Source organism: Phasianus colchicus, chromosome 4 (genome assembly GCF_987193195.1).
Source record: "Phasianus colchicus chromosome 4, bPhaCol1.hap1.1, whole genome shotgun sequence".
NCBI lineage: Eukaryota > Metazoa > Chordata > Aves > Galliformes > Phasianidae > Phasianus > Phasianus colchicus.
The window spans coordinates 8968516-8981494 of record NC_143439.1 but is presented as its reverse complement, the minus strand read 5'-3'; the positions used below and the strand labels follow the sequence as shown (position 1 = coordinate 8981494).

The 12979-nt window shown below is 36.0% G+C and overlaps 2 protein-coding genes across 7 annotated transcripts in view; one reads left to right on the top strand and one right to left on the bottom strand.

Moving 5' to 3' along the window:
* The window catches only part of TTC29 (tetratricopeptide repeat domain 29), a 366043-nt gene that overhangs the window by 320649 nt on the left and 32415 nt on the right, over positions 1-12979 (bottom strand). The window lies entirely within an intron of this gene.
* EDNRA (endothelin receptor type A) overlaps positions 1-12979 on the top strand; it is a 29147-nt gene that overhangs the window by 6414 nt on the left and 9754 nt on the right. The window contains exon 3 of the mRNA XM_031588880.2: positions 6459-6586. Within this exon, the coding sequence (XP_031444740.2) occupies positions 6459-6586 (128 nt within the window). The remainder of the gene's footprint in view (positions 1-6458; positions 6587-12979) is intronic.

Below are 12979 nucleotides of genomic sequence, written 5' to 3'. Positions count from 1 at the left end.
CAATTAACAATGATGTGACATTAAAAAAAAAGGAAAAAAGAAAAAACAAAGAAATTACATAATTGATGTCAGATACAGATATGGTCACAGATTTTTGACATTTTTATCCACTCTTTACTGTTGAGTAGACTCAAGAATTCCCACTTACTTTCTCCAATTACTGTAATTATATGGTGGATTCCCCTTAGCAATTTGTTAAATGGATTGAGATGTTAGTAATATTCACTAGCCTCCTTTGAAGATATCCTGAATATATTAAAGTCCCATCAGGCTTAATTACCTCTAGTATATTCACTTACAGGATCAAATCAATATTAAAATTTGTAACAAAAAAGCTTTACTAGAAGGATGCCAATTATAAATCCACCCTAATGGACTGAACCAGTCATTCTAACACAATTTCATTTTCAGCCACACTTACCGAATCTGGACCCAAATAGTTTTCTCTTAATGCAAAACATACAAATCTCAGATATTCACGATGTCAAACCATGAAGCCTCCAAATCAGTGAGATTTACTTATTTTCAGTGAAAAGGAGACTGGGAACTATAGTGCTTTGTGGTGCTGTAGAGGTAAGGTTAAGGCACTGAAGAAGAGAGAGTTTCATACCTACTTTTCTAGAATCAGGTGACACAGCACATCCCTGAAAGCTGCTGCGTCACCCACATTACCCATCACTGCCACACACACACTTGCAGAAGTAAGTTAAGTTTGGACTTTATGTATGATGGTTTATTTAGGGGACTACTTTCTATGAAGAAACTAGCCAGTTTACTAAGGCAGGAAGAGCAGAACATGTCATCTTGGTTGTATCAGACCTTTGGAAAGCCCTTACAGCTTCTGCTGCTATCACTGGCTAGTTTAGCAGGAGCAGCAGCAAGAACAGCAGCTTCTCTCCATAGAAAAAGCTCTCTTGCTTCTGAAACAGAAAGTTTCCTGAGCTCATGAAGCTAGTAACATTCTAGGTCCAGGTTCTCATCTTCAGAATGTCAAAGTTCAGCATTAAAGATGTTACTGAGAAGCTTTGAGCAGTCTCCACTTCCATTTTTATGCAAAAACAAACAAACAACAACAACTCTTTAAATGAATTCTACTTATTGAAAAAGAAACTATATCAGGTTTATGTTAACTTTATCATCTTAAATCTTAATATTCTTAACTCCTTAAGTCATCATATTATAGATGCCAGTTTTTAACCTGTTTCATTTTTACATACTTTTCCTTAATTATTTTACCAGTATAACGTAAAACACATTTACCCAGAAAAAAAGCTTGAGTGTCCACTTTTCAAACAGCTCATCACAGTATTGCTTTCTTTACCAAACTACATTTTCTTATTCATGTTTATGTTTATGCTTTAGTGTCGATGGTTTCTAGATCTGAGTGGTTCACCTAGAACATTATAAAGTTAAATGTAAAAGTTAGCTGTCAGTAAGCAGATATTTTCAGCTGTAAAGGAAAACTTAGCTCAGGCATTTTTAGTCATGAACACTTTTCACATCATAGCAAATGCTGAAGTGTTAGAATCATCTCTTCTAGATCACAAGTTTTTTGGCTTATCTGGTTGCTTTCACTGACAGAATATTATACACAAACAATGCTGATAACCAAGTGTTATGGTTTTATGATTTTTTCTTACTGGTATTCCACATTATAAACCATTCCAGCCCATAAACCACTGACACCAAACATAGCAGGAGGGATTCTGTATACTAACTGAGCAAGTGACATCCATAGTAGTTATAATTTTGTGCTGAAGTAGTGTAAGGACAAGCCCATAGCAAATTACTACGCACATAAGCACATCTTGCAAAACATTTTTCTGAAGAAGAAGAGCACAGCTTGAGAAACAGTCTTAATTAAAAAGATGGGAAGTTAGCCATCAGCACTAAACAACCAGAAAAAAATAATTAACTCTACTCCATAAGCAGTGCAACATCACGGGGAAGATGTCTAGAGTTTTCTGGAATGCTTTGCTGCTAAGTAGATTCTTGTAATAAATATAAAAAACTTAAAGAGAATGCAAAAACTAGGATTTATGGTTTTCACCTGTTACGTGAGATAGAAAACTCTTCTTCAAAATCAAGGCTTTTTTTCCAGGCCTTCTCAAGCATAATTTATTTTCCCTTGTTGTAAAAACTATACATTCCTTTCCCCAGATGCCTAAGTAAGAGAAAATGACTGCTCATTTTCACTCAGCTGAGTAAAGTGGCAGAATAAGCTATAATAAGACAATAGAGGAAAAAAATGTCTTTGAAGCTACTCCTGCATCCCCACAAAACCTTTTTTCCTTCCAGAAGAAACAGTCCACCTTGAAACCCCCTGGAAATTGGAAAGAAGACAGCTATCGGCTGTACCAAAATTAAGAATATTTCCTGCAAAGAACAGCAGAAGAGATACAGTTTTCATGATTTTAGGTGTAAGCAAAATACTAATTGATACCAAAGTCAGTAGAAGCCTGAACTGTTGAGTCACCTTGATATTCTCAATGTTAGTCTTGTGTCCTGCACTACCAAGGTTTGTCCTGTTTTCCTCTAATTTTCCCATACTCAATACCCTTCCAAAGTTGAGGACTTTCACCCCAGCAGTGGGAAGAGTGAATAGTAGGAACACTTAGAGGCAGGCAGTATCCTCTCTCCTTCACTATTACAGCTCTCCTCACATGCAAAGTGGTAGAACAGAGCTGAGGCATATATCTGGAGTGTGCAACGTTTTGTGGGTCCTAAGGTAGAAATGGATGAGTGTCGTCCTGCAGTGCAATTCTCTTCAGGGTACAGGGTTTGTAGGAAGAAGAGAAAGACCTGAAAGGATGAATTTCTGTGCTGTGAAGTTTCATAGGGACATGAAGGGTCCTGGCAAAGTCACTAAATCAAAATATTGCAACCAAAATACTACAAGCAGAACACTTCTTTCTAGTCAATGAGTCTTACACATTGGAGACTGGAACACTTCGGTCAGAATTAACGTATTTTGTCACTTAATGTTGTTAAGTCAGTATCCTCTTGGATGCTTCTGTGTACAGTCAGATTCCACCTGAATTCCAGCTGAAACAGCAGATATAATATTTGACCCATGCCTTGAAACAGACCTAAGTGTAGATGACAATTTAAGACAGAGCTGCACTTGCACAGCTCAACATTTCCTACAGGAAACATGACAAAATCCCATGTGATATGACTCATATTTCATTCTGTGCTATGTTGCAAGGAAAGGACATCACCCAGGAGTACACTGATTTTATAACTCCTACAGCACAGTTAGAAGATGATGGTAGCTTATACAACTAGAAGTTAAGTAAACAGCCAGAAATCTGCTGTTCTGGACCCTGTATCTATCACTGCACAAGTTGAACAGAAGTCAGGAAATAAAAAAGAATATTTCAATTTGTCCTGCTGAAGACAGACTGAAACTTGACTGCTATAGTTGTGCCATCAGAATCACCAAGCACCTACACTTCATGAAACTCAAGAGAATATCCACCACGGGGGTCAAGAAGTTTCTGGGAAACAGAACTTGTCTATCTGCACAGCAATGATGCCAAGCAGATACGGGAAGAAAAGGAAGATTCTAGAGCACTAGGATGTAATTAGAGCAGAAAGAGGCAGATATACTAAAACCTTTGCTTTCAACCTCAGTGCCATGATGCAGAAAGAGAGGACACCTTAAAACACAGTTGTTGAACCAAAGCAGGTTTTTAGAGAGTTATTTCACAGCCAGCATCCAACCCAGTTCATCTATTTTGGGCTGAGTTTCAGGGTCATCAACCGCCTTTAAACACACAGTATCAGCCTAGAATTAGATAAACACTGGATGCATATGAGCATGTACTGATAAATGCTCATGTGGTTAGATTATAACATTCTCTCTTTTAGACTATAAGTAAGTTGCTAGAGATGCACAGTGGGACTTTATCTGTGTTTTGTACATCATCTAGCATGCTAATGGGGGTTAGAAAATAGCAACAACAGTAGAATAAAATCAGCTGAGTGACATTTAAAAATCACTGCAAAGGAATGTTCTCAGCACTGCTGTCTTGTTTGTTTCGAGCTGCAGGATTGGGGCAGAGAGGCCATATAAAGGAGCAGAAAAAAGGGGAAACTGCAGCTTTCTGGTCACTTTACTGAGGGTTTTTTTTTTTTTTTTTTTTTTAAAAGATTGTAGAACCTTGAAATTTTGGTTCTGATATGTAAAAATATGCTTTGAACTATACTCTCTTCTGGTACAGGAATTGCTCCACAGTTGAACCTTATGAAATATTCTTAGGCTGCAAATACACAAGGGGAAACGTGCACTTCCTTTGCCGCAAGTCTTATTTTGAAAACTCTGAGTTTTTGAGTGGGGTTGCAAAAGCAGAATCCATTTGACCAAGTCATGGGGAACTAGGAAACAAGTTAGGATAATCAGCCTGATTCCTCCCATCCTTATGGCTTGAGAGAAAATGTAATCTGCTAGAATTTCACCTCCATTTTGTTTGGATATTAAAACATGCAAAAGCACTAGAAGAGCAGAGCAAGGTCCCAGTACTGCATCTGAGTAAATCAGAACTGATTCAATTAAATTTCTGCGTCTAAGTTTTTGTTCAAAAGAAATGTGCTACTTCCCTCTGAAGTTTCTACATTCTGCTAGAGTAGAAGAGAGGGCAATGGACTTGTGTTGATGCAAAATTAGAAAACCACTGACTAAAAATATCTACAGAAGAAAAAAGCTGGCACCTGATCCAAAGTGAAGTAATGGATGCACAGCTGATGTGGAATGATAATGCAGGATATGCACGGAAATGATCGCAAAGTTCATCTTCAAAATCAAGCAACTTGCTCCTGATCCTAGTGATTTTGATTAAAATCAACTTGAAAAGAATGTCTAAGGACTTGGTAATGGCAGTACTTCAATTACTGGAAAAGTGTAAGAAACAAAAGGAATAAAATACTTTTCATCTCGAAAAAGGAGAGCTTCCTGGGGTTCAGGGAAGATGTGTACATGCTGAAACTGTCCATAAAGCTTCCCTGTGAGGAGTAATAGCTAAGTGAACCTTTTTCAAGAACAACACTTCTCTTTTTGAAGATAATATTTGCTTTGTAGTACCAGTTTCATGGTCAGTACAAAGTGCTTGTTCATTTCTATTGCTGATGATATGCTACAGACAAAGTGCACACAAATTGGGGGCTGTTTTTCTGTTGCCACTTAGAGTGTGACTGATAACAATAATTCTGTTTTGGGGCTCTATTTAACAACTGATAAAAATCAACAAAGGTCTGCTAGAACCTCTTTTCCTTGGCAGTGCCACTTACTTAGCTTTCATTCAGTGGTTCCTGAAAACTATTCAGATTTTAGCCAAACCCAGATACTAGATGATCACTAACTATTGAGAAAGTGAAGCTGAAATTCCATTTGACTACAACTGGTTGGAGATCCACTTCAGGTTCAGACAAAGTCTTTCCTTCTCTAACAGCTTTTCTGCAGCCCCTCACATAAACTGTAGACTCATGCAAGATTTTCTGGCAAAAAGCAAAAACATGCCTTGAAAACATTTGTTCTATTGTTGCCAGTCCATCCAGAAGATAATTCTACCGGAGCTTTCAATGTGTTTCACTCAGTCTGTACAGATAAAACCAAAAGAACAGTTCAACAGCTTGCAGACAATCTCATTGCATTCATTATGGAAGGTACTGACAATAGCAAAATCTTCAATTCTACTGATCCATTAACTATCCTCTGGTACAAGGGGATTTGTTTTTGTTAAATACTATTGGCCTAAACTGGAATACCATTGCAAAGATGGTCCCATTCTGTCTGCAGTGGTACTGATGTCAAATAAGATTCTCAGCTCTCCTTGAAAAAGGAGTGTTTTCAGTATGGTATGCAAGAAAAAAATAATACTGATCTAAACTCCAGTCACCCATTCACATCCTTCCAAATAGATGCCTTTCTGTTACCACATGTTCCTTTAGAACATAATATGGAACTAATTGTGTATGTACACTATTTCCTCCACACGCAGTTAAGAAACTGGCAGTGAATACTGACATGACTTACGCAGAAGTACATTTACAATGACAAGAATCTACTTGCATGCAAGCATGGGAATTTAGCTCTGAGGTATTTTATTATGAACTATGAATTACGCTTTGAATGCTTCGTTCTGGGACGTGCTAACTGCAACCACTTCTGATGGGGTTGAGCTAGGTTTTCACTATTAAATACTAGTGGATGAAGCACATGAACAAAAGATCTTTCAACAATACAAGTGTAGAAGGTCAACACTTAAGCTTAAATTTTCACCCTTCATGCTCCTACAGCAGCAGTTACTTCCCAGGCCCACTCAGTACTAAAGATATCTTTGATGTGTGAAAAACTGAAGATAACAATGATTGTGTTTAAGACAAGAAAGAATTATACTTGTTACATACTTGCTAAACTATTGTTCAAATATTCTGATTATTTTTTATCTTTCCTTTAGCTCCTGGCTCAGAAGTGGCCTTTTGGAGATTCTGAATTTGGGCAGTTTCTTTGCAAATTCCTTCCCTTTATACAGAAGGCATCAGTGGGAATCACAGTCCTTAATCTCTGTGCACTTAGCGTGGACAGGTATGGTATATTTCACACTTTAGACAGACAACATTCTTCCCCTTGCAGTTTTCCTGTAAAAAGGAGCACTCTGTACATTTTCAGTGGTAATACTATAGTCTTCATACTGCTTTTTGGTATCCTGGCTATAACCAGTCACACCACACCTGTAGTTCAAATTATAATTATAATTGGGATTTCAGTCAGTATTCAGTCTGTTTTGCTTTCACATGACACACTGTTTCATATTTGAACAGGATCATAAGCTTTAGTCTTAAAAATAGTTTTTCAACTCATTAGCTATGTACTACAATCACAATGTTTATTTTTATAGCTCATAAAGCCAATTGAATTTATTGAAAAATATATCAGAAATCTGCTCTGATATATTGATGTTGGTAGTTTGAAAATTAATGTTTCATTTAAAAGGGTCTAAGAAGGTACGTAAATATTACGGGAGGAAAACAGCTAATTATTACTTTATGCTTTTTTTTATGTACACATGTTAAGCAGTAGTAGAATGAAAATTCACTTCTCTCAAATCTCTTTATTTTTCTTGATCTTGAGTTAACTTGATCAAGTTCTAGTCTACAGCAATTCTGAAACACTGATGAATCAAATCCCCTCTGTGCAATAACATAGTGATGCAAAGATAAATGAAAATTGAAAAATATTTGATTGTATATGAAAATTTGATATACAAGGTTTTGCAGTGAACGAGAACTTAGTATCTATACCCAAAATACAGTTCCTTATTACATTAGTAACTCATTAAATGAACTCATTAGCTCAGAAGAAACAAACTCCTCAAGTAAGCGCTCTGTTTCTTTAGTAAGTCTGAAAATAGTAAAAAAAATTCTACTTCTCAAACAACGTCTGCTCAGTGTAAAATACAATGCCAAAGTCTACTCTAGATCAAGCGCATATGAAAACTCAGTTTGTTCACAGAATTCTCACCAATACAGCTCACCAATGTTTCGTTAGCTATAGTCCTACTACTACACACATTTTTAATAACTGGAACTCAGCTGAAGCTATCTTTTTACATATGAATGTATTTTTATAAGCAATCTTTTGCTAATCCTTACAAGAACAAATACTATTTCTATTCGTGTATAAAATCTTGTGCGTGATCAGACTCGGACTGCTTTATTTCCTCTAAATTACATGCTTCACCAAGGACATATTCTTTACCAGCTGGTACTACTGTAATACATGCCCACAGAGAATGTGTGTTAGAAAACAGGTATGTATAGCCAGTGTCTTGTCCTGGCTAACACAAAGTAAATCTGGGTTAAACTGACATTAAAGTAGAATCTGAAAGCACCTTAAGCAAATTATGTCAGGCACTGGAACATCAGGTATAGTCACAACAAAATTCTACATCAGCTATTGCATACCTTTTAATAAAGAAAATGAGTAAATATGGACTTCTGAGCTGTTGCAGCAGGACTATTCCTGGTTTATGAGCTAGTTCTTTTACATTTTGTTTTTATTTTTTTCCCATAGAAAAGCTCCTGAAAATGACATCATTTACAGCTACTTTGAGTGCTTATATACGGGATTGAATTCCGCAGTATGGAAATAGATGGAATCAGTTGCTACGACGAATTCAGAGCTTTATAGCTTTGATAATTGTTGACTCCCTAACTCTTATTTGTAGACCACAGTCTTGATCTAGAACAAGATGTTTGCTCTTTCCTAAAGGGACTGGTCCCCTTGTTAACTGCATGTTACTGTGAAACTCTACTCATTATTAGTTCCCCCTTACACAGAACAGCTTGCTCTGACAGTGTTAAAATTTAACTGTGCATTCCCAAGGGAAACAATGTCCACTTACACATCATCTCAAGAGGCTGACAGAAAACACCAAAAGAGTCATCATCCTTCAGAGGAAGTTCACATTTATTTCAGATGCCTCTCAGGCATTTTTAAGCTCTGGGTCATGAGGATGATGATAGCTTGACTTTATTTCTAAACAGTCCCTGATGCGATGAGGAGAAAGGATGTTCTCCTTCCTGAACTTTTACTTTTACTTATATCTTAGACATAACAATTTTGATGAGAAGATGGTTTTAAGAAAAGTGAAGACAAGGATATCATGTCATAAACAGACACTCTTGCTTCTTCTGCATAGAAAATTCATAGGACACACAGCTTAGTTGCTTTCATCTGGACCAACTTCCAGTGAGAATAGTAGATAGTCAAGACTGCAATACCAAAGCAAAGCAGCATAAGCCTTACTATATTAAGAGATATTAGATTAATATCAATATATTAATGACTCCTAATTTTAATTTATTAACTTATATTGCAGTCAACACACAGTGAGCTATCTTCAGAATGAGGAACTGCTGTAATCTCTCGCAGCAAAGAGAAATAGATAGGTATCAGCAGAGGCATAAAATGCTAACTTTGAGAGTAACCATTTCTCATGTACTTGATCAAGTACTGAATGACTTCTCTATTGCTTTTCTTGTTTTATAAAGGCCTGGTACTACTCACAGAACTGAAATATGTTGTACTAGTGGGTCATTAGAACACCTAATTTTAATGCAGTCAAAAGAAATAGGGAAACAAAGTCACTTCCTCCAAAAGATAAGAAGCTTGAGTAGTGACTGGCTACAGAAAAGTTACAGGCCATGATTTAATTTCCATATGCTCCTCGATTTCATTTCACAAGGCCCACAGCACGTTTTTTTTTTCAATTATGATTAGATACCACTATGGTAAAAAACTTCCAAAATATTCCAGAAACAAATCTAAGTCACAGCTGAAAACATAAGCTTACAGCGTTAACGAGGCTTACACTGAAAGGCTAATTAGAGTTCAGAAACTGTTTTTTTTTTTTTAATCAAACAATGGTGAAATCATGGAGAGGGTGTAAAAAAACAAAAAAGCACCAGAAATTATTCAGCGGCCTTACAGATCTCAGAAATGACACAGAAGAAGCCACTTCAATATTACGTCCAAGTTCTGAAATACAGATGATGTATCAGTTATTCATGAGCTCTTTAGCTTTGCAAAAAAAGATGTAATGTAAACTTATTAATCAAAGTTTCAGCCAGACATACCAAATGAAAACAAATTACACGTGAGAGAATTGACTATAAGAAATCACAAAGGAAAGGTGAAGGTGTGTTGCTTTTAATTTTCTCAGGTCAAGACAAGATGCCCTCTGTAAGACATGCTTTAAACAAGTTATAGCTAGGTAGAAGTGCAAAGTATTTAGTTTTATGTACAGATACTTCATGATGCAATAATCCCTTGTCCTTAAGTACTGTGCATCTTTGAATACAAGTAGCAGAATAGCCTGCAGGAACCATAACAAGCAAGCTGCAATAAATAGATAAGAATAGGAGAAAAGAAAAGAGAGGAAACAGAGAGGAGAAAGCAATTGAAGGGCACAATATACTGAAGTTGACAGCATATGCGTGAGCAGTAGAACACAAAACAAAAAAAAGAAGCCACAGCACTAAACATGGAAAAGGAAATGACCTGGAAAAGAGCTGAACACTTTAGACAAGGTTGGAAAGAAAAAGGAAACAAACAGAAAAGATAAAATATGAACATAGATTTTAGATTGAAGAATTCAATTTATTTCAGTTCCCTGGCAGACATCCTATGTTATTTTCTTTTAAATGTGAGGGAAATAAACCCTGCAGTATTTTCCCATTCCTAATTAAGGGATCTTTGTGCCTAGACAAAGATTATGCAAATAATAAAACCTACAGAACACCCACTTGAAACATTTTACTACCACAGTTTTTCAATTCACTCTTACAGCAATGAGCAGAGACCAAGTAATTGCAGGCTAATACATATTCAGGAAATTCTGATCTAATTAGTAAGCTTCCCATCCTTTAGCTGAAACCACTCATAATATTTTTCAGTCAGCAGTTCCTCATCTGATGGTTATTTGAAATGTGAACTGAAAAAAAACACCAAAATGTATGATCCAAACCCTTACTGCTGTGCAGACTGATCTTCTCCTGTTCAGAGCAGACATAACTTGAAGAGAACAGGTATTAAAAAAAATGCAAGACAGAGTTAGATTCATTATTTACAACTTCTTTGTATTGATTTACATAGTTGCAGAAGGAACACAGCACAAAAATTTATTTCTTATTTGGAAAAAAAAAATGTATTCCACAGTCTTGTATTTAAGAATATCATTCAAGGATGATGGGAAAGTCCCATGCTCTGTAGCTGAATGAACTGATTGCAAGGTTGCCAGTTAGCAAAGAATAAACTGCAAATTTGCTGCTATATTGCCAGAGTTTGCTTAGTACAAATACTGCGTATTTTTGTGCATACTCCAAAGAATATTCCACTTAGTAATAAAAGTTAAAATTTGATACTTGATAAAGTGAAATATAAAAAGATCACTAAATACTCCAAATTTGATTTGTATTTTAATATAAATATGTGAGAAAAGCTGATGATGAGAATTATTTTCTCAATTATTCCAGCATAGTTTGTTTCAATACTCCCGGAATACCACTCTCATAGGCTTCTTCTATGTAAGTAAAATACTGTCTCCCTTCTGAGATTTTTAAGAGATCAAAATGAAAACCTCCAGATGTATTCTTTATTTGCAAATCCACAATACGTTGGTTTGCTTTAGTATGTTCAAAATCTTTATAAATACCCTTCAATTAAAATGTCTCACTAAGAACCTATTTCTAATGCACCTGTGACTGCACTGTGTATGATCTTACTATAACTATCAAAGACAAGGATTCAAATCTGTTTACTGCAACCATTTTAACATTTACTTTCCAGTGATGTTCTGTAATAATGCCTTCTGAAGATTTTACGAGGGCCTGATCTTGCATTTCTGCATCTTTTTTTTCTAACGTAAAGGATACATGGGATTTAATTCATGTGTTTTATCCTGATAATGAGTACAATTCCAGAAAAAAAAAAAAAAAAAAAAGGAAGGGGGGTGGGGTGGTGAAACAGGAAATCAGAAGAAATGCTGTATATGTGAGTCTACAATTGTAATCTAGTATTTTGGTTAGAGGAGAGGTGTGGTTGCCATTAATAACAATTTTTCTTACTGACATCAGAAGCCTACGTTCTACACCCTTCACCAGTTTCATCCCATCAGAAAGTCTTCTCTATTTCCATTTCAGAAACTCAAACTCCAGCCATTCTCAGTACAAAGCATCTTAATCCAAAGTTTTCAGCTACTCTTTTCCTTAAACCCCTGCCATCCTTGAGCCCATATCAACACTCTGACTTCCTGCGATCATAATTTTCTCTCCTCAGCTAAAGACTAGTTCTACTAGAAGCCCACGTAGCGTTGTAATTCAAAATGAGAAAGTGCTATGACTTCGTGAAAATAAAACACAGTTTAGAAATTGTGACATTGCCAATGACAGAAGGCTCTCCAAAATGCTTTTCAGATTATTACAAAAACAAAACTGATGTTTGTTCTTTCCACAACTTTTAGATAGTTATCTTTGCTAAATTTCTGGAAATCCTAAGTAACTCGTTTGTTGCAGTATGGGTAGATAACAATCAAATCCGCTACTGAAAATTTAATTTATGGACTGGTATGTACTCTGTATTACATTCCTATCAGTCTTCTCTCTCAATAATTTTTGAACCTTTTGATCAAAGTTGACAGAGAGGTTGAGGTTTCAAAGCTAATAAATTCCTACAAGAGCCTTGAAATCTGGCAGAGAAGTAGAAGAGAAAGGCCTGCTATGTTCCCTGAATGGGAGGAAAGCTGCAGCCTGTAACAAGAATCCATCACGTGAGGGACAGGAAAGGTAAAAAGGGGAAGATGAAAAGGGAGAAATGCTGTAAGTGCACTTGCTATATTTGAAACTTTTTAGAGTTCTTACTTTTTATCTGTGTTTCAAACTATGAGTCGCATTCATACAGCAAAGCAGCTTTCAGTAAAAAGACATTTTTTTTTTGCTTTGTTGTGTTTTGCTTTTCTTTTCTTTTTTTTTTTTTTTTTAAAGCAGAAGCTTAATATCTAGGGAATAAAGTTGTGGAGAAAATTGCTACTTTTGGCATGGGCACCCTTCTTAGCCACGCTCTTCATTTTCTCATAAGAAAGGTAATGCAGGGGCTGAGATTACTGACAGAAGGATCCAACACTGTTGTAGCCTAAGGCCAATATAGAATGTGCCTCATAAAAACAGTATTTTTAGCACTAAAAAGTGTAAATAAATATATTTTCACATGATGAAGAATATTTTCACAATATTTCACTGTATGTCAAGCTGACCACTTCAGACAGCACTGCTGTTAAAGTTGAGGTAGCGGAAGGTTATAGTTGCCTCATTTTTTATTTTTTAATAACAGCTACTGCATTAGAAAGAAATTGTTTTCTGCTGTTACATCACTTGAGCTAGTAAAAAATACAGTCTGCCCTCACAGACCTTACCTACTTTA